The sequence below is a fragment of the Phyllostomus discolor genome, chromosome 7, assembly GCF_004126475.2.
Source record: "Phyllostomus discolor isolate MPI-MPIP mPhyDis1 chromosome 7, mPhyDis1.pri.v3, whole genome shotgun sequence".
Lineage (NCBI taxonomy): Eukaryota > Metazoa > Chordata > Mammalia > Chiroptera > Phyllostomidae > Phyllostomus > Phyllostomus discolor.
Genome location: NC_040909.2, coordinates 38,311,812 through 38,334,404, shown reverse-complemented (window position 1 = coordinate 38,334,404; position 22,593 = coordinate 38,311,812). Strand labels below are relative to the sequence as shown.

At 50.3% G+C, this 22,593-nt stretch overlaps 1 protein-coding gene across 3 annotated transcripts in view; it reads right to left on the bottom strand.

Moving 5' to 3' along the window:
- FGD5 (FYVE, RhoGEF and PH domain containing 5) overlaps window positions 1–22,593 on the bottom strand; it is a 126,090-nt gene that overhangs the window by 6,994 nt on the left and 96,503 nt on the right. For 2 of the 3 annotated variants that reach the window (XM_028518798.2, XM_036030756.1), the window contains exons 9-18: window positions 20,954–21,004; window positions 20,305–20,363; window positions 15,177–15,248; window positions 14,115–14,183; window positions 9,248–9,331; window positions 6,745–6,824; window positions 4,496–4,595; window positions 3,998–4,135; window positions 3,179–3,308; window positions 2,229–2,359 (exon numbers count right to left, since the gene is read on the bottom strand). In XM_028518798.2, the coding sequence (XP_028374599.1) occupies window positions 2,229–2,359; window positions 3,179–3,308; window positions 3,998–4,135; window positions 4,496–4,595; window positions 6,745–6,824; window positions 9,248–9,331; window positions 14,115–14,183; window positions 15,177–15,248; window positions 20,305–20,363; window positions 20,954–21,004 (914 nt within the window). The remainder of the gene's footprint in view (window positions 1–2,228; window positions 2,360–3,178; window positions 3,309–3,997; window positions 4,136–4,495; window positions 4,596–6,744; window positions 6,825–9,247; window positions 9,332–14,114; window positions 14,184–15,176; window positions 15,249–20,304; window positions 20,364–20,953; window positions 21,005–22,593) is intronic. The other variant, XM_036030757.1, reaches the window with a different exon arrangement.

Here is a 22,593-nt window from a genome sequence, read left to right as displayed (position 1 = left end):
TCTTTCTAAAATGGATTCTTACACTTTTTGGCTTATAGGTTTCTTGCATTTAAGGAGGGATTCTCTTTGTACTATTTACCTAAAGGTTTTTTCGTCTCCTGCCTAATGGGATCTAATTCCTCCCCTTCTTATTAGCAGCCATCTGTTGGACACGCTTTACGTGGGGGTTAAGAACACAGGCTTTCAGTAATACTGCTCTAGGATTCCAATCAAGGTGCTCCCAGTTTACAGACTGGTAATGTCATGCAATCTACTTACTTTCTCTGTGTCAGGTTCCTTACTGGTTAAATTAGAATTCAATGACATAAGACAAGTGACCTACCTGACAGGTACAGGGACTAACCAACATAGGTGCTTCATAAATATAAACCTTCCTGTTAGAGCAAGGTGGCCAGGATTAGGAATCATTTCATTTGACTTTCTTGTTTTACAGATGGGAAAACTGAAGCCCGCGGAAATGGAGAGGTCTATCAAAGGTCAAGTCACTATTTAGTTGAAGAGAGGCAAGAACTTGAACTCTCAGCAAACACTTCAGAGGTCAATGAAACTTCAGCGTAGGAAAGGAGGCTGTGACTAGCTCTGGCTGTTGTGAGAAGCATAGGAAAGGAACCTGCCCTCCACAAGTCCAGGGCTTCTACCCCAGACATGGGCTCTCTCTCCCTACACCTGCCATGCTGAAACACCTCACAGCAGCCTACACAGCACATGGCAGGGGAAACCGATTCTGCAACCTCCCTTTCTGACAGATGCTCGGGGGACAGCATTTCTACAGACTTTCTCACGGGGAGCAGGTGAGGTGGCCCTCTTGGGGGAAGGACTTGGGCATATTTCTCCTGGGGCAGCTGTATATCCACTGAGCGCAGCCTTTGCTGGATAATAAAATGGTTGTCACTTTAGGCAACAATGACCAAGGGGCTGGCTGGGACAGATCAACATGGCCACAGGATCAGAGCAGCGAGACAGTGGAAGGACCAGAGCAGTGGCTCTCAAGACTCCGCTCCCACGGAGCGCTCAGGGTCTGTGAGCTTGGCTCTGTGGACCACCTGCAGAGGGGGAGGGATGGGGGGAGGGTCAGGGAGAGGGACGGGGTGGGGGACGGGGTGGGGGAGCTCTTCTTGCTTTCTGGAAAGGGACTGTTAAATAAATGACCGGACAACTGTATGATGTAAAATGTGAGATTTATATGCCTGAGCTAATGGGAATTAATACCTAAGAGAAATTAAATGAAGATTCAGGGTAATGTGTTATCTTTTGGGTAAAAAAGAGGTTCTATAAATGTACATCTTCATTATGTATACACATTCAAGTTTCTGGGAGAGTCTGTGAGAAACTTTATGGTGGTTACCTCTGGGGTAAATAGGCCTGAGGGAGTTTGCAGAGGGGGAGAAAAATCACTTTCATCCCATATTCTTTTGTGCTTTAAAAAATTTTTTTTTACCATGCATGTGCTATTCCCAAGATTTTTAATATGCAAAAGGAGTTAAGTTACTGCATAGAACTGTACCCATTAAAATTTTTCATCCCCTAACACTTTTTAAACCCTTGCCATCTGCTTACTCAATAATGAATATTAATGAGAAAACTTGGAAACAGCCGATCACACTTCTTTCAACAGCTTGTATATTCATGGCACACATTTGTTTGTGGTTGTGACTGGAATTCAGAGGTATAAGCCTGGTCCTATTTGTAGGATGAAATTGAGTTCAGCCAATTCTGAAGTTTCCTGCAAAGAGTGCCGAGGCTTCCTGGGGGCCTGCCACCCGAGACTCCATGGGACCCCCTGGGTGAGAGGGTGGTGCCGCTCAGAGGGCCAGCCAAGGGAGGGCTAAGCCGGGACTGTAGCTGCTTGAGTTAGAAAAGCCCCAGTGATCTACGCTGCACCCTTGGGTGCTAGGTCCGGGCTGTGGGACAGGAGAGAGAAAGGAAAACACAAAGAGCTGGGCAAGACAGGCGGAGAGGAGGAAGAGGAAGGTGGCCCCCAACACCATCTATAACCGCTCCAGGTCCTGCCCTCTGCCGCCGAGCAGGTACCTTCTCAGTCATGCCCGGGAGACAGGCTCTGCCCTTGTTGGTGGCGAGTCAGTCCTTGTAAAATGTCTCCCATTAGTGTCCTCTTTGTCCCAAAAGCCCAGTCAGGCTACAGGAGAGGGGCATCTGACACTGTTCCCAGAGGACTATGAACCTTCCAAACTCCCTGATGCCCACGCAGGCAGTCCCACCTGCCTCACCTCGGTCAGGGCCGAAGGGACTTTCTTCTGCTTCTTGAAGGTCGAGGGGTTGATGCTATGGAAGACCGAAGAGAAGGCACTGCTCGAGAAGCGGGGGGAGGACAGAGGGAAGCTCATGCTCACTGGCCGCTCTGTAACCAAGACAGTTAAGGGGAAAGGGGGTAAGTGTCCGCGTGGACAGGCACACCAATTCTCTGGAACGCCAGTTCCTGTAAATCAGCTGCCAGTCCTTCCCGAGATGGGAACCAGCCTCACCGTGGGGTTTAAGTGTGACCAGAAAAGTAGGCACACTCCCTTCTACTGACACAAAGGCCCTGGGGGTCGGGAGGCAAGGCTTTCCCCGGGGACTGGCTATCCCTTCTTCTCCAGACCCCCAGGAGGCCGGGGCTGGGCTGTCCTCTCTCATGGCCTCAGTAGCCCCAGAGGAGAACTCTTTGGTTTCAGGCCCAGAACACGCTTGCTCTCCCCCCCAGCCCAACCCTGCTTGGGCAAAGCCTGTCGCCTGAGCAGAGTCTCTCAAGAGCCAGCTTGGCTTCCTCAGGCGGCTCTATCAGAGAACGCTCAGCCTTGCCCTGAGCCCCAACTCTGCTATTCGGCTTACACCCTTGTCCAGACAGGGGCCCACAGAACTCTCTCGGAAAGAAAAGAGGGCTGCTGTGGCCAAGTACACAGGAGCACCCCAGGTACCTGGCCCATCGCTGAGAGGCACTGACCCAGCATATCCCAATCTTGGCTGCCCACGGAACCCTTCTTCTGGGAGCACCTATCAATTTTCCTCGGAACCAGCATTTTGGGAAATGGTGCCCAGGTGTGAGTTTAAAACCCCTAGTTCCTCCTTGAGGGCTGTTTTTGTTTTGAGCCTCCAGGGAAAGTGACTTAAGGAACCAGTCACAGGCCAGGGAGAAGCCACGTGGGCCACCTGGAAGGAGGGGAGGGTGGTTCCCCGTTACCTCTCATCAGGCCTGGGACATCCCCGCCCCGCTTCTTCAGCTCCCCATAGCAGCCGTCGCAGACCTTGGCCATCCGGTCCTTGAGGTACTTCAGAGGATACTTGTTTCGGGAACAGTTCCGGCACACGATCTGCGGGCCCAGGTGCAGACGCATGTCAGAGAGGTTCTCACCCTCCTGGCACCCGAAGAGGGCCAGCATCCTCTCCCCTCTGCCTCCCCACCCCCACCTCCTCCAGGGGCTGTGCCAGGCCCCCTGCTTCTCCAGAGCAGCTGCACGGAGCTTCTGTGCAGGTGCTCATCTGTCTATTTCTGATGAGCCCTTACCCATGGCAGGTACTTTTTAAAATCCTCACTGAAGGATCCATTCACTGATTTTTAGAGAGAAAGGAAGGGGGAATTGGAGAGAGAGATGTGAGAGAAACACTAACTGGCTGCCTCCTGTATATGCCCGGAATGGGGATAGAACCTGCCACCTAGGTGTGTGCCTTGCCTGGGGATGGAACTGTAACCTTTTGGGTGTATGGGATGACACTGAAACCAACTGAGCCACCCAGCCAGGGCAAGGTACTTTTTTTTACAAGGACAAAAACCACATCTGCTACGATTTTCTTTTGGGAACAGGGTGGTGCTGTGGAAGGGGCGCAGCATTTGGAACCAACGTTTGAGGATATCAGTAAAAGGGCATTAACAGTCCCCACCTCGAGGGGCTGGTGTGAACACGCTGTGCCCTGGGCCAGCATGCAGTAGCTGCTGGATGCCCCTGAAACCCCACCCCATGCCACCCCCATGCGCATACTCCCTCACAACAGAGCGACTCACCTTGCCACAGGCATGGCAGTGATGACGCCGCAAGGTGAGGGAGAAGTCACAGCCGCAGTTCATGCACATCATAACGTGTGTGACAGGCACCAGAGTGGGGGGTCTCTCCCCGAGGCTGACCCCCAGCCTCTCCCGTATCTAGAGCAATGAAATGGAGCCAAGCTGTGTAGTCAGGAGACAGGCTGGATGGGCACCCCCTTTCCTGTACAGGGTATGTGTATGTGGGGGGCAGGGTGGATTCTAATTCTATAACCTCCCCCTCCCCATCCTGCACCCCCCAAGAAGTGGATCTTGGCTTAGAAACAGAGCCAGGAAGAGGCACTGTGCTCCGAGCTGGGGAGCATGGTGACTGCCTGAGTCAGTGAACACGGGGCAGGAGAGGAGGGAGTGCGGGCCAGAGCCTTGGTGCAGAGGTATGTCTTTCCCGGGCTGCTGCCTGCCCAGGGAAACCCAGGGTTGTGCGGTTGGTGTCAGGAGCATCCCAGGGCCCCCACTCACCTCCACGCTGTGGTGGAAGGCAGCCAGAGCCTGGGCCTTGTAGTCCTCAGGGAGGGCTCTGCTCAGACAGCCATGCCACTCGTCCCGTTCTGCACAGGAGCTGTGGGCACAGCTGGAGTTAGTACGGGTGCACGAGGGGACCAAGGGCCCGGCAGTGCCCTGCCCCTCCCACACGCCTAAGCTTCTTGGTGTCTGGAATCCCACCACCGAGTACCAGCCACCTGCCAGACAGGCCTAGGCTTGCACCTCAGCACCATCCGCCACAGGATGGCCAGGGCCCACTGCCGTCCCCCAGGCCGTCTCTTCACCCACAACACGGGACTGTTGAAGTTCTTCCTCTCCCAGGGCTTTTGTGGGGGCAAAATGAAACGTGGGATACAGATGGTCTTTGTCAATGACAAAGCTAGGGGTGTCAGGGAGGTTCTGAGGGTCCACCTTTTAGGAGGGATGGGTGGGCAGGGGGTCGGGGGAGAAGGGCAGACAGAAGCTGGCAAAGGCCAAGGTCTCAGTCTCTCCAACTGCCCCCACGGTTTCCCACATAATTGCCCACTCACCCATCCAACAAGCTGACTTCCCACACCCCCACACTGTGCATGGAAGTTTACCTGTGCAGTGACAGCCACCCTGGGCTGTGAGCTGCCTAATTCTCACAAGGCCCACTAGGTGTCGCTCCCACCCTATACTGAGTATGCAGCCTCAGCCAGGGAGGGGACCCGCTTAGCCTAGGAGGGAGAAAGGGTGGCGGCCAGCCAGATGCCACGTCTCTAAAAGGAGATGAATGGGTCCTGCTGTCCCTGGAAGCTTCAGTGTGAAGCATCTAGGTTAGCAGGGAGGTGACAGTGGCTCCTTGAGGCCACTGGCCACAGGGTGGTACCCCTGCCTAAGAGAGACGATCAGGCCAAGCAGCCCCACCTGAAGGGCCAAGCCTGACCTGTCAGCCCCCTCACCTCACTGATGGGCAATCAGAAACCATACCCTGGGTCTCCCCAGGTCTCTGATTTTACCCAGAGTTGAGGAGAGGGGAGGGGAGGCCATGGCATCGGCCCAGGCATTACCTTCGCCACAAAGCCTCCCCTCACTCCCCCATATGGGTTTACTCCTCGAAACTTCTGAGGCTTCTTCTACCCGCAAGCAGTAAATAGTAGTGAAAAAGTGCTCTGGCTCACACAGGTCCGCGTTTGAGCCCCAGTTCTGCTTCACGTGGCTGTGTGACCCCTTTCTAGGCCTCAACTCCCCAAGCATGGGCCCCCCCTCTGAGGGTGGTTCGGAAGGTCAGAGGAGGGGCCTGAGACCCAGCAGGCGCCCCGTGAGGGTTACTCTTGTCATCGCCACTGTTAAGTCTCAGAGCGTTGTGTTCTGTATTGTAACCAGCTCACAGCTCCCACCCAGAATGTGGGCTCCTTCCAACCCCCAAGCAAATCAAGGCCTAAATAGTTAGTGTCCTCAGCACAGAACCTGGCACTGAGGAGCAGCTCATGAAGGCTTAATGACCCGACGTATCTAGGAGATGGCGTGTGGGTCAGTGGGTACACATCCCAGTAACGCCAGAACCTCCACCCCACAGAGAGGGTATTGCTGCCAACCTGGGTCATGCATGACCTGAGAGGAAAGACACCCAAGCCTTGGGAATCCTGTCCCACCCCCACCATGCCTAGTGTGGCCCCGGTTTCTGAGCTTGGGCTGGCCTGGCCGGGCTGGGGGAGCAAGGGGGGGGGGGGGTAAGGGTGGAGCTTTCACTGCCTAAGGCCAGGGAGGAGGGGCCCCTGGGCAGCCTGCAGGCCTGGAGGAAAAACAGAGGGTTTTGAGAGAAAGGCCAAACCCCAAACCAGCGGGCTAGATGAGGAAGGGTTGCTCATCTTTTCTCTCCAGACACAAAAGCCTGAAAGCAGATACTTTATGAACTAAGGGGCAAAATACATTCTTTACTTGCCTTAACTTTTTGTGTTGCTGTAAAGACCCCACGGTCCATAGAATTTCTTGACCATGAGATATTGCTATTGCTACATTTTAGGAAAAGGGCTCACCCACATTTTTGGGGGGGAAGAGAAGGCAGAGCTTTAGTAGATTCTCAAAATGGCCTGTGATCCAAAAATAGTTAAGAAACACTGAAAAGAAAAAAGTCCTCTGATCCGAAGGATACCAAACTAAAACTGAAGGCACATCCAACATCTGTCATTCCTCTTTCCCACCTGAAACTTGGTGCCTTCATCCCCCAGGCCCTTCCTCCCTCCCCCACCCCCTCCCCATACCTTGCAGACAGAGTCAGGCAGGACTCAGAAGTCTCAATCTTTAGAGCGTAGGGCACTTTCTCCATCACAGGGCGGCTGACCTGGAAGCCAACAGAGGCACCTCAGGGCTGGGGCACGAAAAGGCAACCACAGACTAGGTTCTTCCCCTGGTCCTGCCACTGCCCCTCTCTGAGCCTGAGATTCCTTGGGTGCTCAGACACATGCAGATGCTCTGTGTGTGTGTGTGTGTGTGTGTGTGTGTGTGTGGCTACCAACTCCAACTCTCATTGTGGCATCCTTGGCCACTGCCCACCTCCAGGAAGTCCAAGGAGCCTCCCTCTCTGGGCCCAGCCTCCAGCAGTACCGTCCTGCTGCACTAGCACCTGCTAAGTGACCACTCTCTCCCACTCTCTGGGCCAACAGATTCCTCAGAGGAAACCTCAGTTCAAAAAGAGAACAAACTCCCCACTAAGAAAGGTGCTTCCTTCTTCCCCTCTCACGGAAGCCAGCTTCCAGGAGTGAGCGAGGCCCCCACAGTGCCTCTTCTGGCCCTCCTTCCCTTCCCTCTCTGTTCTCCCAACTCAGTGTTCCCTGCTATGGCCCCATTGCCAGAATTAACTTCCTAAAACCTCCTGCCCATTCATTAAGCCCTCAAGAATGTCCGTCAGCTCCCAGCCATCCTTGTACTTGGGATGAAGCTACACTGACCAGGCGCCCTTCCCTCCTGTCTCTCCGCCCCTATCCACAAAGTTGTCTGGCCGGGCAGGCATCTTTTACATTTCTTTAAAAAATCTCTGCCACTCGAATGGATATGTGCATCTCAAGTTCACAGTGGCATTCTTTACCACAGTCAAAAGGTGGAAGCAACCCACGTGTCTGTCTGTGGTTGAGTGGACAAAGTGTGGTGTTATCCATATGACCTCACTTACATGTGGAATCTAATGACCAAAAATAAACTGCCGAACAAACCAGAAACAGAGGCGTGGATACACAGAGCAGACTGACAGCTGTCAGAGGGGAGCGGGGAGGGGGGAGGGGGAATGGATGAAAGAAGGTGAAGGGATGAGACAAAGCACAGGATGCAGGATCCACAGACACAGATTACCTGTGCGGATGGCCACAGGGGAGGGGGGCAGGGGCTGGGAGGAGGGAGACAAATGGTGGGAAATGGGGACATCTGTATTCATGTCAACAATAAAAATATTATGGTTAAAACGTGGTGTATATGTACAGTGGAATATCACTGAGACATAATGAGGAAGGAAATTCCTACACGGCTGCAACAGGGATGAACCTTGAGGACATAATGCTAAGTGAAGTGAGCAGCTCGCAGAAGGACAAACACCGTGTGACTCCACCGCTCCAAGGGGCCGGAGAGGGAGCGCGCACGCACGCACTGTTAGTGGGACTGTCAACTGTTGTAGCCGCTGTGGAAAATGGTATGAAGATTCCTTGAAAAATTAAGAATAGAGCTACCACATAATCCAGCTACTCCACTTCATTTTCTTTATTTGAAGAAAATGAAAACACTAATTTAAACAAATACACTCCCATGTTCACTGCATTCTTTACAATAGCTAAGATGTGGCAATAACCTAAGTGTCCACTGACAGACAAATGGGTAAGAAGGATGTAGTACACACACACGTGCACACACACACACACACATATATAATGGACTATTACTCAGCCATACAAAGAATGAAATCTTGCCATTTGTGACAATGTAAATGAACCCTGAAAGAATAAGTCAGGAGGAAAAAGACAAAAAACGTATGATTTCACTCTGTGTGGGACCAAAAAGCAAATGAAAACTCAGATAATGGAGGAGAGACCGGTGGTTGCCCAAGGGTAAGGGACTGGGGGCACGGAGGAGTGAGGGGGCAGCTGCACAGTGACGGAGACGAACTGGACTTTTGAGGGTGATCCCTTTGTGGTGTGCACAGACATCGAGTTATAATGTAAGCCTGAAGCTTGTATAACAAAATTTAGTGCGTTAGAAAAATCACGAAGATAGAGTAGGACGCTGGTCACCAGGGGCTGGGGTGGGAGTTGGTGTTTGATGGGAGAAGGTCTCAGTTTGGGGAGGATGGTGGTGGCGGTTGCACAACAATGTGAACGTAGTTAATGCCACTGAACTGTGTAGTTAAAGATGGTTAAAATGATAAATTTCATGTATGATTTACCACAGTTAAAAAACTTTACCAAACACCTACTTGTTTCCTTGCTCCGAGCCTTCACTTACACATTTCTCTCCTCCTAGGACACCGTTCCCCAACTGTCCACATGTTATTCAGTCTAAGGGACTCAGCTCCCTTCCTCCAGGAAGCTCTCCCTCCCCACCCTCCCCCTCCCTCCCACCCCTCGAGGATCTATAGCACAGTCCTGCTGTGACCCACAACATAATGCTGCTCCTCGAGGCTCCCTCTTCCCAGCTGATCTGTGAGCTAGAAGCAGGGATGTTGCCCTCTCCTCACCTGAGGTCCCCCCGGCCTTCCCCAGGGTGCCAGCATTGGGCGTTTACCTTCATGCTGGCCACTGGCAACGTGTTCTTCAGCCGGTACTTCCCATCCTTCTGGGGATACGTATACAGGAGCATGTCGCTCATCTGGGGAGAAGGAAACCCTATCAGACTTGTCTTGGTCCCAGAAGGCTGCGCTGGGCTTCTGTCCCGGATGATCACTGAGCACCGGGTGCACATGCACCCTGCGTTCACCAGTGACCCCCGACCAGAGCTCGAAACCACTGTGGGCTGAGACGTGAGCCCCTTCCCATTTCACTCCTAGGTACATACTCAAGGGGACTACGTGCAGATGCCCACAAAAAGTCAAGTTCAGGGACCAGCATAGAGGCATTATTCACAGTGGCCAAACAGTGGAAGCAATGCAACTGGATCTACACTGTGGACTTCCACGTGGCAATCAGCGGGAATAAACTGCTGATACACATGTGACAGGGATGAAGCTCAAAGCGTGCTGACTGGCAGCAGTCAGACACAGAGGAGAACACGCTGCTGGGTAACACGTTAAATCCCAGAACGGGCAAAACTGATCTGTAATGGCAGAAACTGTGCCAGCAGTGGACTGGGGCAGGGGGTGGGAGGAGTGACTGCTGAGGGGCACAGGGGGACTTTCTGGGGGGCTGGAAATGCTCTTTATCTTGACCCAGGTGGTGACTTCATGATGATACAGCTTCGTTAATATACCTTAAGATGGATGCATCTTATTCTACATAAATTAAGCCTCTACAAAGTACAGTTAAGGGAGGGAGAGAGGCAGGGAGGGATGGAGGCTGGTCCCTCCGGCGGGTCTTGTTCACTGTTGTGCCTCCAGTGACACGCTAGGTGCTGAGTTAGCATTTGCTGAAGGGACAACTATGGCTCCCAACCCTATGCAAGGCAGACGGGAAGAAACACAATGAAAGTCACTTCACCTCCTTAGGGGAGAGAGTTTTTTTCTATTTTTTAAATTTATTTCATTTTATTTTAAATTTTTAAAGATTTTATTTATTTATTTTTGGAGAGGGGAAGGGAGGGAGAAAGAGAGAGAAACAAACATCAATGTGTGGTTGCCTCTCAAATGGCCCCCAGTGGGGACTTGGTCTGCAACCCAGGCATATGTCCTGACTGGGAATCAAACCTGCGACCTTTCAGTTCACAGCCCGCACTCAATCCACTGAACTATGCCAGCCAGGGAGAGTGTTTCTGTTTGGCCAAAAGATTTATAGTTTGAAATGATGACGTCCCGCTCCTGCTGGCCTGTGGGCTGTCAATCCTGACCCTGCTCTGTAGCTGCTGTGTGACCTTGGACAAGCTGTTTCCCTCTCACAGCTTGGCTTTCGCACCTGCGAGGCTGGGGCCACCTCTGCCCCTACCTCACTACGGGCGCTTAGGGAGAATGGCCTGAGTGAGCCTGCTCTGCACGGCAGCCAGTGTGAAGCAGGGGTGTCGTGGGCCCTGACCAGGACACGGCACCTGAGGTCTGAGACAGGGCGAGAACTCAGGGCTAACACTTCCTTTCCCTGCGGACAGGGTCTGTTGAGGGATCAGAATGGAAGAGTTTTCCTGCCACCAGCTCTTCTGAGGACCCCAACATCCCAGCCAGAATACAGTTTCTGTGTACTCAACTCAGCCTTTGTGGCCCCAGAGCAGCCACAACAGGCGAAGCCGAGGCACAGACTGGCCAGACGACCTGCCTGAGGTCACAAAGCTTGCAGGTGGCACAGGCACGGCGGTAAGTAAACGAGTGTGCCCACAGCGTGTTCAGGTGTGGTGTGTGGGGGTGGCCACACAGTGAGTCCTGAACCCATCTGGCACAGTGACAAAACCCTGGACAGAGCCTCACGCATCAGCCCACTCTGAGGAACCCGCCTGTGTCAGTCACCAGAATAGTCCCAACTTTTCTGTGGCTGCCCCTTGAGCACCTGCTGCCATGGCAACTGCCTTTAGCACCCTGAGGTTTTATGACGGGTTCAGGACCAGGCTGCCTCCTAATTGCCCAGGGTTCTCCTTTCCTCTTCAAAGCCTGTGTTTTACAGCCCTGACTTGGAGGAAGGAAGAGAAGTTCTTCATGGAGGCTCCAGTGGGCAACCCCACCCACTGCTTGGGGCTGGAGGGGATGTGGGGCCATGGTGGGAGCCTCCCCACAGCATCACCGAAAACCCTGTATGTCGGTGGGCACATGCTCTGACTCTATTCTGCAGTTGAGGTTATTTTATGAAACTGGCACCTTATGAGGAAGAAAAATTCTTCCTTCAATGTATTTGCCACGGTGCTCCCTGGCTCGAAGAGATAATCTTAAAAGCAGCTAGAGAAAAGGAGACAGTTACCTACAAAGGAGCTCCCATAAGACTATCAGCTGATGTCTCAAAAGAAACTTTGCAGGCCAGAAGAGGCTGGAAAGAAGTATTCAAAGTGATGAAAAGCAAGGACCTACATCCAAGATTGATCTATCCAGCAAAACTTTCATTTAGAATGGAAGGGCAATAAAGTGCTTCCCAGATAAGGTAAAGCTAAAGTAGTCCATCACCAAGCCCTTATTATATGAAATGTTAAAGGGATTTATCTAAGAAAAAGAAGATAAAAACTATGAACATTAAAATGACAACAAACTCACAACAATCAACAACTAAATCTAAAAAACAAAAACAAAGCAAACAACTAGAACAGGAACAGAATCACAGAAATGGAGATCACATGGAGGTTTATCAGTGCGGAGGAGGAGAGGGGAGAATGGCAGAAAAGGTAGAGGGAATAAGAAGCATAATTGGTAGGTACAAAATAGATGGGGTGGGATGTTAAGAAGAGTGTGGGAAATAAAGAAGCCAAATAACTTATATCCATGATCCGTGGACATGAACTAAGCAGGGATGGGAACTGCTGGAGGGAAGGGGGGTACCGGGTAGAGAGGGACACAGGAGAAAAAATTGGGACAACTGTAATGGCATAATCAATAAAATATGCTTTAAGAAAAAGGAGCCCCCCTGTCCATCCTCCTGCCATCTGTCCCCCTAGGGAACATCGCTAACACCTACTCCGTAGAAGGCCCTGTGCTGAGAGAAACAGAGAACTGGACCTGGGCTCAGACCCTGGGGGCGCCTGTGGACTCACAGTGACAGGGAACCAGAGAGACGGAGGTGGAGGCCGATCATGACTGAGTGGGAGAGAGGCTATGAAGCAGGGTCCACTATGTGCTGGAGGGAGCATGGAGAGGAAAAGAGGGGAAGAGAAGTGGGGGGGGTGAAAGGTTGGGGAGGGAAAGGATTAAGGGAAGAGGGCAGACTGGGGAAGATCATGGCACTGTGTCTGTGCCTGGCATTCGAAGTTCCTGTGAGGGGGACGTGGCCAGAGGAGCTGGCCAGATGGGGAACCAAGACGGGGGAGCTCCCTCTGGTCCAGTCCCTGCTTCACGCACTTCCCTCTTTTCCAGGAGCGACTGTTTCCCTTGTCACGAGAAGGACACTGAAGCTCAGAGAAGTAATAGGACCTGCCGTGGGCTGCAGAGCCAGTAAGTCACAGCGGGGTACTGAATCCAGTCTGTCTGACTCCAACGCTGGGATTCTGCTTCGCCATCCTGGATGGCTCCCTTTTTCCTCCCAGGGAAGGAAAGCCTTGGGGGGACCCAGTCATGAGCTGGGCCGGGGCCAAGGGAACTGATGACTCTGTGGCTCTAGGTGGGGAGGGAGGCCTGTGTCCCATGGGATAAATGTCAGAGGAAAGGGCACCAATTGTTATCAAATAAGCTGCTTCTATGGGCCTCATTTAATTCTCCAAACTGCCCTGTATTTCCACTGGCCCTGCGGGAAATCGAGGCTCAGCCATGTCTGTGGGTTACAGAGGGGCTGTCAGATCAGTATCTAACCAGCTCAGTCTTGCTCATTACCACACAGATGTCCAAAATTCAAGGTAAAAATTTCTTCTCTATACCTTGCAAAGAGTTTCCAAATATTTAGACTCTAATAAGGAACAAGGGACGGCTTCCCCCACTGGACTCCAAGATCCATAATAGGGCAGGAGCCACATCTACGTAATCTGCACAGATCTTGGAGACGAATAAGAAGTTGCAGAATTAATAGGCAGTGAGCTCCCCATCACCACAGGCATGTAGGCAGAGTCAAAAAACTACCCAGAGTAAGGGACTCAAGCACCTCTGCAGACTTCAAGATACTTTTGAGAACTCACACTATCCACTGTGTGGCTTCAATATCCCTTTCAAAGTTCCCATTTGGGTTCTAGTTAATCTTTTGCCAAAGCTCTCCCTTGCACTGCAGCTCAAACAAGCCAGAGCAGGGAGTTCTCTTCGGGGGTGGGGGAGTGGTGGTAAGAGATGGTTGGTAGGAAGGACAAAGAGCTTCTTGAAGCTTAACTGCCACTGAGGTTTACGTTACACCACCACAGGCCTGGACATTCCCTGTTATTCCAGACTGTGGCTGTAAATCATTAGAAAATGATACATTATAGTCTTTCTTGTGCTCAGCGGAGGAAGTACTGGCCGGGAGGTGCAGCCCTTGTTCCCTCTGGGCCTCTGCCACCAACTTGCTGGGCGGTCTGGCCAAGTCAGCTCTCTCTGGATGTGTTTTCTCATGAGTTAGATAAGGCAGTTGGAGAGTTATTCCTGGTTTTAGGGATGTTTAAGACGAGAGCATGGGTAATTAAATTTTGGCACCATTCCACTCAAGATCATTGAAATAATAAAAAAGGGATGGGCTGTGGTTTCCAAGGGTCAAGCTCTCAGCTTTCTGGAAAGCTCAGCTACGCAGAATGATCCTCATCCTACAGATTCGGCTCTGTTCCAGTCTTCTACTCTGCCTTCCAGTTGTCCTTGAATCCTGGTCCCAGGGAATTTCACAGAACTTGACAGTCCCAGGGCTGGGTTTGGGGGTCAGGTACTTACCAGGAACAGGTGCCGGGGGCGCCTGTTTTTCCCTGTTACTTTCATCAGTGTCCCTTCCTTCAGAAACTCCTGTGGGGAGAGAAACAGAGCTTGGAGGTCAGGCTAATGCCCCCCACTACCCTAGAGAAAGGTGGGGGAGGCCCTTGAGTGGAAAACTTCAATTATGATGCTTCCTGGAGGACCAGAGGGCAGCTTGCAGGGGAATTCCCAGCCTCAGGGGCGCATACGCTGTAGCCTGTAGCCGCTCTGCAGACAGACACCCTGGCCTTTCGGGGGCATTCCACCTTGAATTATGCCAAGCCCTGACATGGTTCTCTCCACAGAGTGGTCCAAACAATAACTCCCACCCTGGTTTGCTGCCACAAGAGTCCATTCAGGACAAAGCCTCTGAAGGTTTGCTAAAACAGCTGCAGCTCTGTGAGCAGCTGCTATGCCTGCCTTAATTCTGGAGGGTACAAATAGGTGCTTAATACATGTTTACTGAACTGATGACCCAGGCCAAAACATTAAGTGTGATTTTATAGAATCTCAGGCCACTGAGATCCCTGCTCATTCTGAGTAGAATGTGAGCACAATCTCTCATTTATTTGTCTCTTATCCTTCATGGGCTTTAACAGGTAGTAAACACATTTGTCAGTACTTTTGAGCTGAGTTTCATGTTTTCCATCTGAAAGCTTAAAAGTGAATAAATTGGTCTCTTGGAAAATGTTATTTTTAAGATGCTCTGTTGGGACTCTTGAGAGACGGCGTTCCTGATTTCCCAACGATGCTGGACTGAACTACAGACACTTGGTGTTGCTTCTTCTCGGAGGTGCACAGAACCACCGGGAACACTGAACCCAAAGGCACTGTTCCTTTAAAGGCCTTGAGAGCGGAAAGCCCCAGGGGAGGCAGTCCACGGGCCCTGTGAGCCCAGCCCTGCCCTCCCTCCTCCCGGGTAAACAGCACCTGCAGCCAGGCCTGTCTGGGGCCAGCCCAGCTGAACAATGGGGCTTATCAGAGCCTGGCCTGCTGGCTGCCAGTACGCCCTCTGCCCCTGCCCATGGTGGCGGTGGCACTCACCCTTCCTGGCTGGAGGAGATCCCCTTGGCCCCGAACACTGTGCTCAATGTGGACGAGCTTCTGCAGGTTTTCCTGTGGGCAGGAGCAGAGTGAGGGGGAGATGGTCAGCACCTCTTCAAGGGTCTTATCTCCTCTGTAAGGGCTGGTGTTGCTTCTGCTTCAGAGGAGGAAAGTGGAACCCAGAAAGACCTTGCCCAAAGCCAGGAGGCAGGATTGAGACCTGAGCCCAGGTCTGCAGGAGGATGCTGTGTGTGGACTGCCCGTAACCAGGCTAGTCCTTCTGGGCCTGAGGTCTGACACTGCCCTGTTTCTGTATGCCATGGTGGTGATCTCTTGGCCTTGCTGTGCCCTCCAATACCCCTGTTAGTCTCGGGGCTACTGCTCCTACTGTGAGCCTATGTCCCCGTGAGGCCCGGAGCACCCAGACTTCAGTAACCCAGAGATGACAAATGCCCGAGGCCAGACCGTTTCTCTGGGTTTGCAGCCCAGGGTGGGGCCTCTGAGGGACGGTAACGAAGAAAATTCACCACTTGAGGAGAAAATGGCCCTGTGCTCCTTGAGTGAAAATAAGTGTGCCTGAGAATTCCTCATCAGTCCCCCATTGGGTTATCCATACATAATATGTAAAGTGATACATACTTTCCCCCTCTGTGAAGCATCCCATAATACTAGGAACAACGAGCACCTAACCCATAGGGCAGGTGTCCCTTGAACTTCACAGAGGGTCAGGTTCTATAGTTTGCCTCAAGAAGGGGCAAGAGCACGGAAGAGGTCCCGTCTGTGATACAGGAACTGCTGAAGGCTGAGGATGGAGCAGGACTATAAGAAAAACTCTCTGGCACTTCAGGCCCTGCAAACGGTACCGGGTAATAACAGTCCCCTTTTGGAGTAGCATAAAATCTGCAGGGTGCTGAAGGTGACAGTGGTGACAACAAAACCCAAAGCTAGTTCAACTACTGATGGGATGGACCCATCCCCAACCCCACGTGAAGAGGAGGACAAAAAAAGAGGCACACCCACTTCTGGGGGCAGGTACTATTTCCCTCAGTCTCTGTAAGTCTTCTACACATAACGTTGGGCATTTGACCAAATATTATGAAAGGAAAAAATCAAGAAAGAACCCCAACTAATTTTCAAGAGACAAAGCATTCAACAGAGTCACAATGAGAGGTGAGACAGACGTCAGAACCATCAGACAGGGGCTTTAGAGTAATTATGATGAATATGTTCAAGGAGCCGGTGGAAAGGACAGCCTGTACGAACAGATGGAGAATTTCAGCATAGATGGAAACCATACAAGAGCCAAAAATAAAAAACATGATATCACAAATGACGAATTCCTTTGATGGGCTGAGCAGGAAACTGAACACAGCTGAGGAAAAAAATTAATGAACTTGGAATTAGGTAAGTAGAGATTAACCCAACTGAATCACAAAGGGAAAAAAAGTGCCAGGGGAAAAAAAGAACAGAGCATCCGAGAGAAGTTTCCAAAATTAATGAATGACCACCTGAAACATAATTTCATATGTCAACTGTAAGTGGAAAACAAATTAGTTTTTAAAAATACATTTAATGAGTGACAACAAATCATAGATCCAGGAAGCCACTGAATCACAACAGGATGATTTGCACCCAAGCCCCTAAAATCACACACACTTGGATATCACTGTCAAACACGGTGACCAATCTTCTAAACTTCAAACTTCTAAAAGACCAATGTAAAGAGATTTTGAAGGCAGCTAGAATAAAAAAACATATTAAGTAAGAAAGATAAATATCACCATCATAGCAGATTTCATATCAGAAACTATGTAGGCCATAAGACAGTGGAGTGGCATCTTAAAAGTACTGAAAAAAATGGTCAATTGAGATTTCTATATCCATGAAAAATGTCTTTCAAGAATGAAGGTAAATTGACTAATTAAATAAGTGGATAATGGATGGTGGGAGCTAGGTTTCTCACTGTTGGAGTGGAAATTTACAGATAAGCAAGGAGAGGAGGCTGGAATAATCCATCCATGTGGTATCAACTAGAGTTGGAGACATCAGTAAGAACCTACGTTTAGCTTAATATAGGTAATTACGTGTAGAAATAGACATACAGATATATGGTTTATACAGATGACCCTTGAGCAACATGGGTTTGAACAGCACTAGTCCACTTATATGCAGAGTTTTTTCAACTGGCCCATGCAGTTCAAACCACGCTGCTCACGATGACTTTGTGTGATTGGGAATCTGTGCATGCAGAGAGCCAGGTGAGCTGTGCTCAGATTTTCGCCTGCATGGGAGGTCGGTGCCCTTAACCCCTGTGTTGTTCAAGGGTCAGCTGTATACACACATATATTTCTTTGCTCTGTCAGCGAAGACGACCTAAAAGAAATGATTTCCCAGTAGCAATAAGCACACCTAGTGCCCAGATCCTGGTTTCTAATACCAGTTAATTGTACAATTAAGAAACCCAGGTTCCTTAAAGAAATGAATAGCCAATTCTAAGACTGGGATAGGAAATACACTAGATGAGCCTGGAGTACCTTGTAATGCCAGAAGTAAGAAAGTGCTCAAAAAAAAAAAAAAAAAAAAGAAACAAACCCCACTCAAACACATATGCATGGGGGCATATGGAAGGGTTACAGGGACAACTGAAAGGGAGGGGCTCCAAAGAGCCAACACTGGAGCAATCTGAGAAATAAAATAAAGCAGTATGAAATTCAACCCAAAGCACAGAGTAAATATCCTTGAGTCCTAACTGATATGAATGCTTGATTTCTTTATGATGAATACATTAACAAATGAAGGAGAAGAGACAAATCTCCCATGCAGAAGAATTCCAAACAATTTAGGTGGATACCCTGCCCTTAAGGAGAAGGAACATAACTCCCCATTCCTTAAATGTGGGCTGTGCATAGCAACTTTCCTCCACAGAGTGTGGGTGAGGCAGTGAGCACATGTGTCCAACTTCATTGTGGAGAAACCCAACACACACTGCCTGGGCCAGGGGGTCAATGTCAGTGTCAGTAGTCACCCATCGAGTTGCTAGTATGCGCCCGTCACACGATTGGATGGAAGTGGGACTTTATTTCTGTGATTTTCCCCCAAATCACAAACCTCGTCTGATCAGAAAAATATCATACAAATTCCAAAAGAGGGACATCCTACAATGTACATGACTAATATTTCTCAAAGTTGTCAAGGTCACCAAAAATAAGGAAACTCTGCAAAACTGTCACAATCAAGAGAAGACAAAGGAAATGTGAACAAACTACAGTTTTCAGTTAATAATATGGTATCAATATCGGCTCTTTAATGTAACACACGTGCCATGTCAATGTGTTAATAATAGAGGAAACTGGATGCATGGGAACTCTCTGTCCTCCCCATTTTTCCTGTAAATTTAAAACTGTTCTAAAAAGTAAACTCTCTTCAGAAAGTAGAATGGTGTTTGCAGGCACTGGGGGGAGGGGAAGGGAGTCAGTGTCTAATGGGCGCAGGGGCTCAGGCGGGAGGGGAAAGAGTTCTGGAGGCGGATGGTGACAATGGTTGCACAACGATGTGAACATGCTTAATGCAACCGAACTGTCTGTTGAAAACTGGTTAGGAGAGTAAAATTTTTGTTATGCGTATTTTATCCCAATAAAAGACTTGTAACAAATAAAGTGTATTTAAAAAATGAAGGTGAAAATGGTAGAGTCCATACTCGTACATGTCTCCTCACTCTTTCTGGAGGAAGATATTTTACTTCCACGCTGTGGAGAAGAGGGCAATCAGTGGGTAATCTGATTTCAGGTCTCAAAAGCCTGACCTTCTACCCAGACGTCTGATTGTTCTTCATGGGACTCGCCTGAGGCTTGGTCTGAGCACCTGCAGCCAGAAGCCAGGTACATTGACCCTCTGATCGAATGAATCCCTGCTCAGCGCTGGAAGACGCTCTCACTGCTGACAAACCTGGAGCCAGCTCTAAGCCCCCATGCTCACACAGAATGACACGCCTTGTGACTGGGGTAATACAAAAATCCCAAGTGCAGGGGGCAGAGAAAAATATTCCCTGTGTAAGTTTAAATGTACCCCACGAGGAGCAGGGACTGCATGTCGGCATGTGGATGTGTATTCACACAAGGCTATGTGTGGGGCAGCAGGTCTGACGTGCGCAAGGAAGTCTGGCTGGTGGATAAGGTGGGTGCAAGTTTAGGGAATGTGTTTTCAAAAGACAGAACTGGAACAATTAGATACTCATATGCAAAAGCATGAATTTTAACCATACCTCATACCATACATAACTACTACTATCAACTCAAAATGGACTAAGAGACCTAAATGTTAAATATAAAACAAGAAAACTCCTGGGGAAGGGGGAAGGGTTTTCAGGAACAACTGTGAAGGACGCATGGACAAAACCAAGACGGTAGAAGCAGGGGAGGGAGGTGGGTATTGCCGGGGTGGAGGGGGAGTGGTAGGGGGTAATTACAGACAACTATAATTGAACAACAATGAAATAATTTAAAAAATAATGAAAAGCTTCTAAAGGTTAAAAAAGAAAAGAAAAGAAAACTCCTAGGAAAAAATACAGGAGAAAAATTTTGTAACCTTGGGTGAGGCAAAGATTTCTTAAATAGAACATTAAAATCATGATCCATAAAATAAAAAATTAACAAAGTAGGCTATTTATTAAAATCAAGAACTTCTGGTCTTCCAGAGACACTGTTAAGAGAATGAAAAGACATGCCAGAGGCTGGGAGAAATTATTTGTAAATCATTATCTGATAAAGGAGTGAAAGAAGGCAGACAAAAAAGAGCCCATATTAAATAATTTCATTTTATAAAATTCTAGCAAATGCAAACGAATCTATAGTGCCAGACAGCAGGCCAGTTGTTGCCTGGGGATGGAGAATAAGGGACCACAAAGAGGTGACGGGAAACTTTTTGGGGTCATGCATATGTTCCACATTGTGATTATGCAGGTGGTCCGTTATCCGTTATGCATGGATACATACAAACATCAGGTCTTCTGGAAGGGTACATGTTAAACACATGCATTTATAGTACGTAGGTTGTACCCCAAGGCAGAACTGGGCATGGTGGAGGGCTCCCAACCTGTACCCCGGAGAAGGAGCCCACAGGCTGGACTCACCCCTTGCTCCATACTGTCGTTGGCATGGTCTGTGACCTTGGAGATGAGGGTCAGTGCACCTGAGGAGGGAAGCAGAGCAGATCGCTGGGCCTTCTGGGGAGGGCCAGTCTGGTCGCCGCCATCCTTGCCTCTTCTCTGTCTCCCCTCCCCATGCCAGCTCCTGGGATCACTGCATTTTCAGGGCTTTGTAAGTGGGTAGCACCGATTCTTCCCATGGTTGGGTCAGGTTACAGCCCCAAGCCTGGGGTTGCCACCACTGTCTAAGGGAACTTGGCGGTGAATTGACCACTTTGTGTCTCAGATCCCTTGGCTGTAACCTGAATATATTAAAAGAGGGATAACTGTGGCAGGCCATACAACAGCCGCAGAGAATTTGGAGGAAACGGGGACACGGGTGAGTGTTCTGGACCTGGCACTACCTCCTATCTCCAAATCCTGTTAACCCCCTTCTCCTCTGACTGGACGACAGCCCATCCTAGGGAGTCCCATGTTGAAGTGAAAGGGGTGTCACCTCAGATGGCTTGGAGACTTCACATCACTGCACCCCCCAGCTGGTGGGGAAGGGACTATGTCCTGGGCCTAGAACTGGTGTGAAGAACTGGAGCAAAACAGGACTGTGTCCCCTCTTCTGAGTTCATGCTGGACTTACCCTGCGTGTTGTCATACTCAGCTGAGTCCGGGGAGAGGTTATTCAAATAGTCTGCAGGCAGAACAAGAGCCACACGTCAGTTTGCCCCGGGGAGGCCAGCCCCTCCTGTCCACAACAGGAGCCCTCTCCAGAGAAGGAAGAAAAGTTGCAGAAGAGTGGGCTGCCCACCCTCTCATCCCCGTTTGCCCCATCACAACACCACACCAGCACGTGACCAGGCCGCCAGGATGGCCACCAGCTCCACCGCCACCACTGCCGGCCATTCTCTCACAAGTGACATCTATGTGCCTGACTTTGTGTCTTCAGGGTACAGACTCAAACACGGTGAGACCCTGCCTTCAAGAAGCACCTGTCCGGGGGACACAGGTGTGATCCTGACGAGTTCAGGCTTTAACACATTCACAACCACATGCTCTTCACACAGGCTGTCGTTGCTCTGGCTACCTCTCCTGTCACTCATCCCTTCTGGCAGAGCCACTGTCTTTGCTGTTTCCTACCCCAGTGCCTTTGCACTCAGTATCCCCTCTCCCTGGTACTCTCTTCCTTTAGATCCTCACAGGGCTCATGGCCTCACTTCGCTGAGCCCTATCATGCTGCTTCCTCAAAGTGGTCTTTGCTGAGTGCTGTATCTAATCAGACCACTGTTCACCTGCTTTATTTTTCTTCTGCGCTCTTATCACTGGCGTGTATTTTTATTTCCTATTTGTTGGTTAGAGTATAAGCTCCACAGTCATAAAGCTTGGCTGTTTAATTCACTGCTATATCTCTGGCATTTAGCACGGGGCCTAGAACATAGGGGCTGCTCGATAAATATTCGTTGAATTGGATGAATTCTGTCTCCTGGCCCTAGGTACCTTTCTTACAGCCTTGGTCACTACTAGGAATTACGTGGGCATCTCTGCACGTGCGGCAGCCTCCCCCACTGCAACACTGCATCCCCAGGCGAGGGGTGTTTGTCTGTTTGAGAGGCAGCTGGTGAATGGGTCTGGAGCTCTGGAAAGAGGTGTGTGTGTTTCTGGCAGTGGTGGTAGGAGAGGGGATGACATTCCCTGGGGAGAATTCGTACGGAGGGAAGTAAAGAGGACCTTGGACAGAGCCCAGAGAAACAAACGCTGTGGAAGGGTAGAGGAAGAGAGGTCATCACAGAGAGGATGGAGCAGTCCGAGAGAGGCAGGGGAGAGTGTGGCACAGAGATCCCAGGATGAAAGGACTCAGGAAGCAGGGAGTGGGCAGGGGCAAAGCTGCAGGGAGGGAGGGCCAGCAGGTCCCAGGCGGAAAATGCCCACTGATTCAGTCACAAAGAGGGCTCTGGCGATGATGAGAACTGCTTGAGGGAAGGCAGCCACCCAGAGATAGGAAGGAAATGCAGAATGGGTGAAAGTGTGAGTTTGTGTTTAGGAAGAGGGAGGTGGGAGGAAGATATAAGAGGTGGCCGTTGACCTGAGGCGTCCAAGGTAGCAGGGAGGGGTCCAAAGCTCAGCTGGAGGGAAGCTGGTGGCAGCCTGGTTCCTCTGGAGGGATGGGAGGCAGGAACTGACTGCAGTCCTCCCCCACCCCTTCCTGCCAGGCTGGGAGGGGAGGTTGTGATCATCACTGCTACCCCTCCTCAGGGGCCTCCCCACAGCCTCAGTTACCTTGAC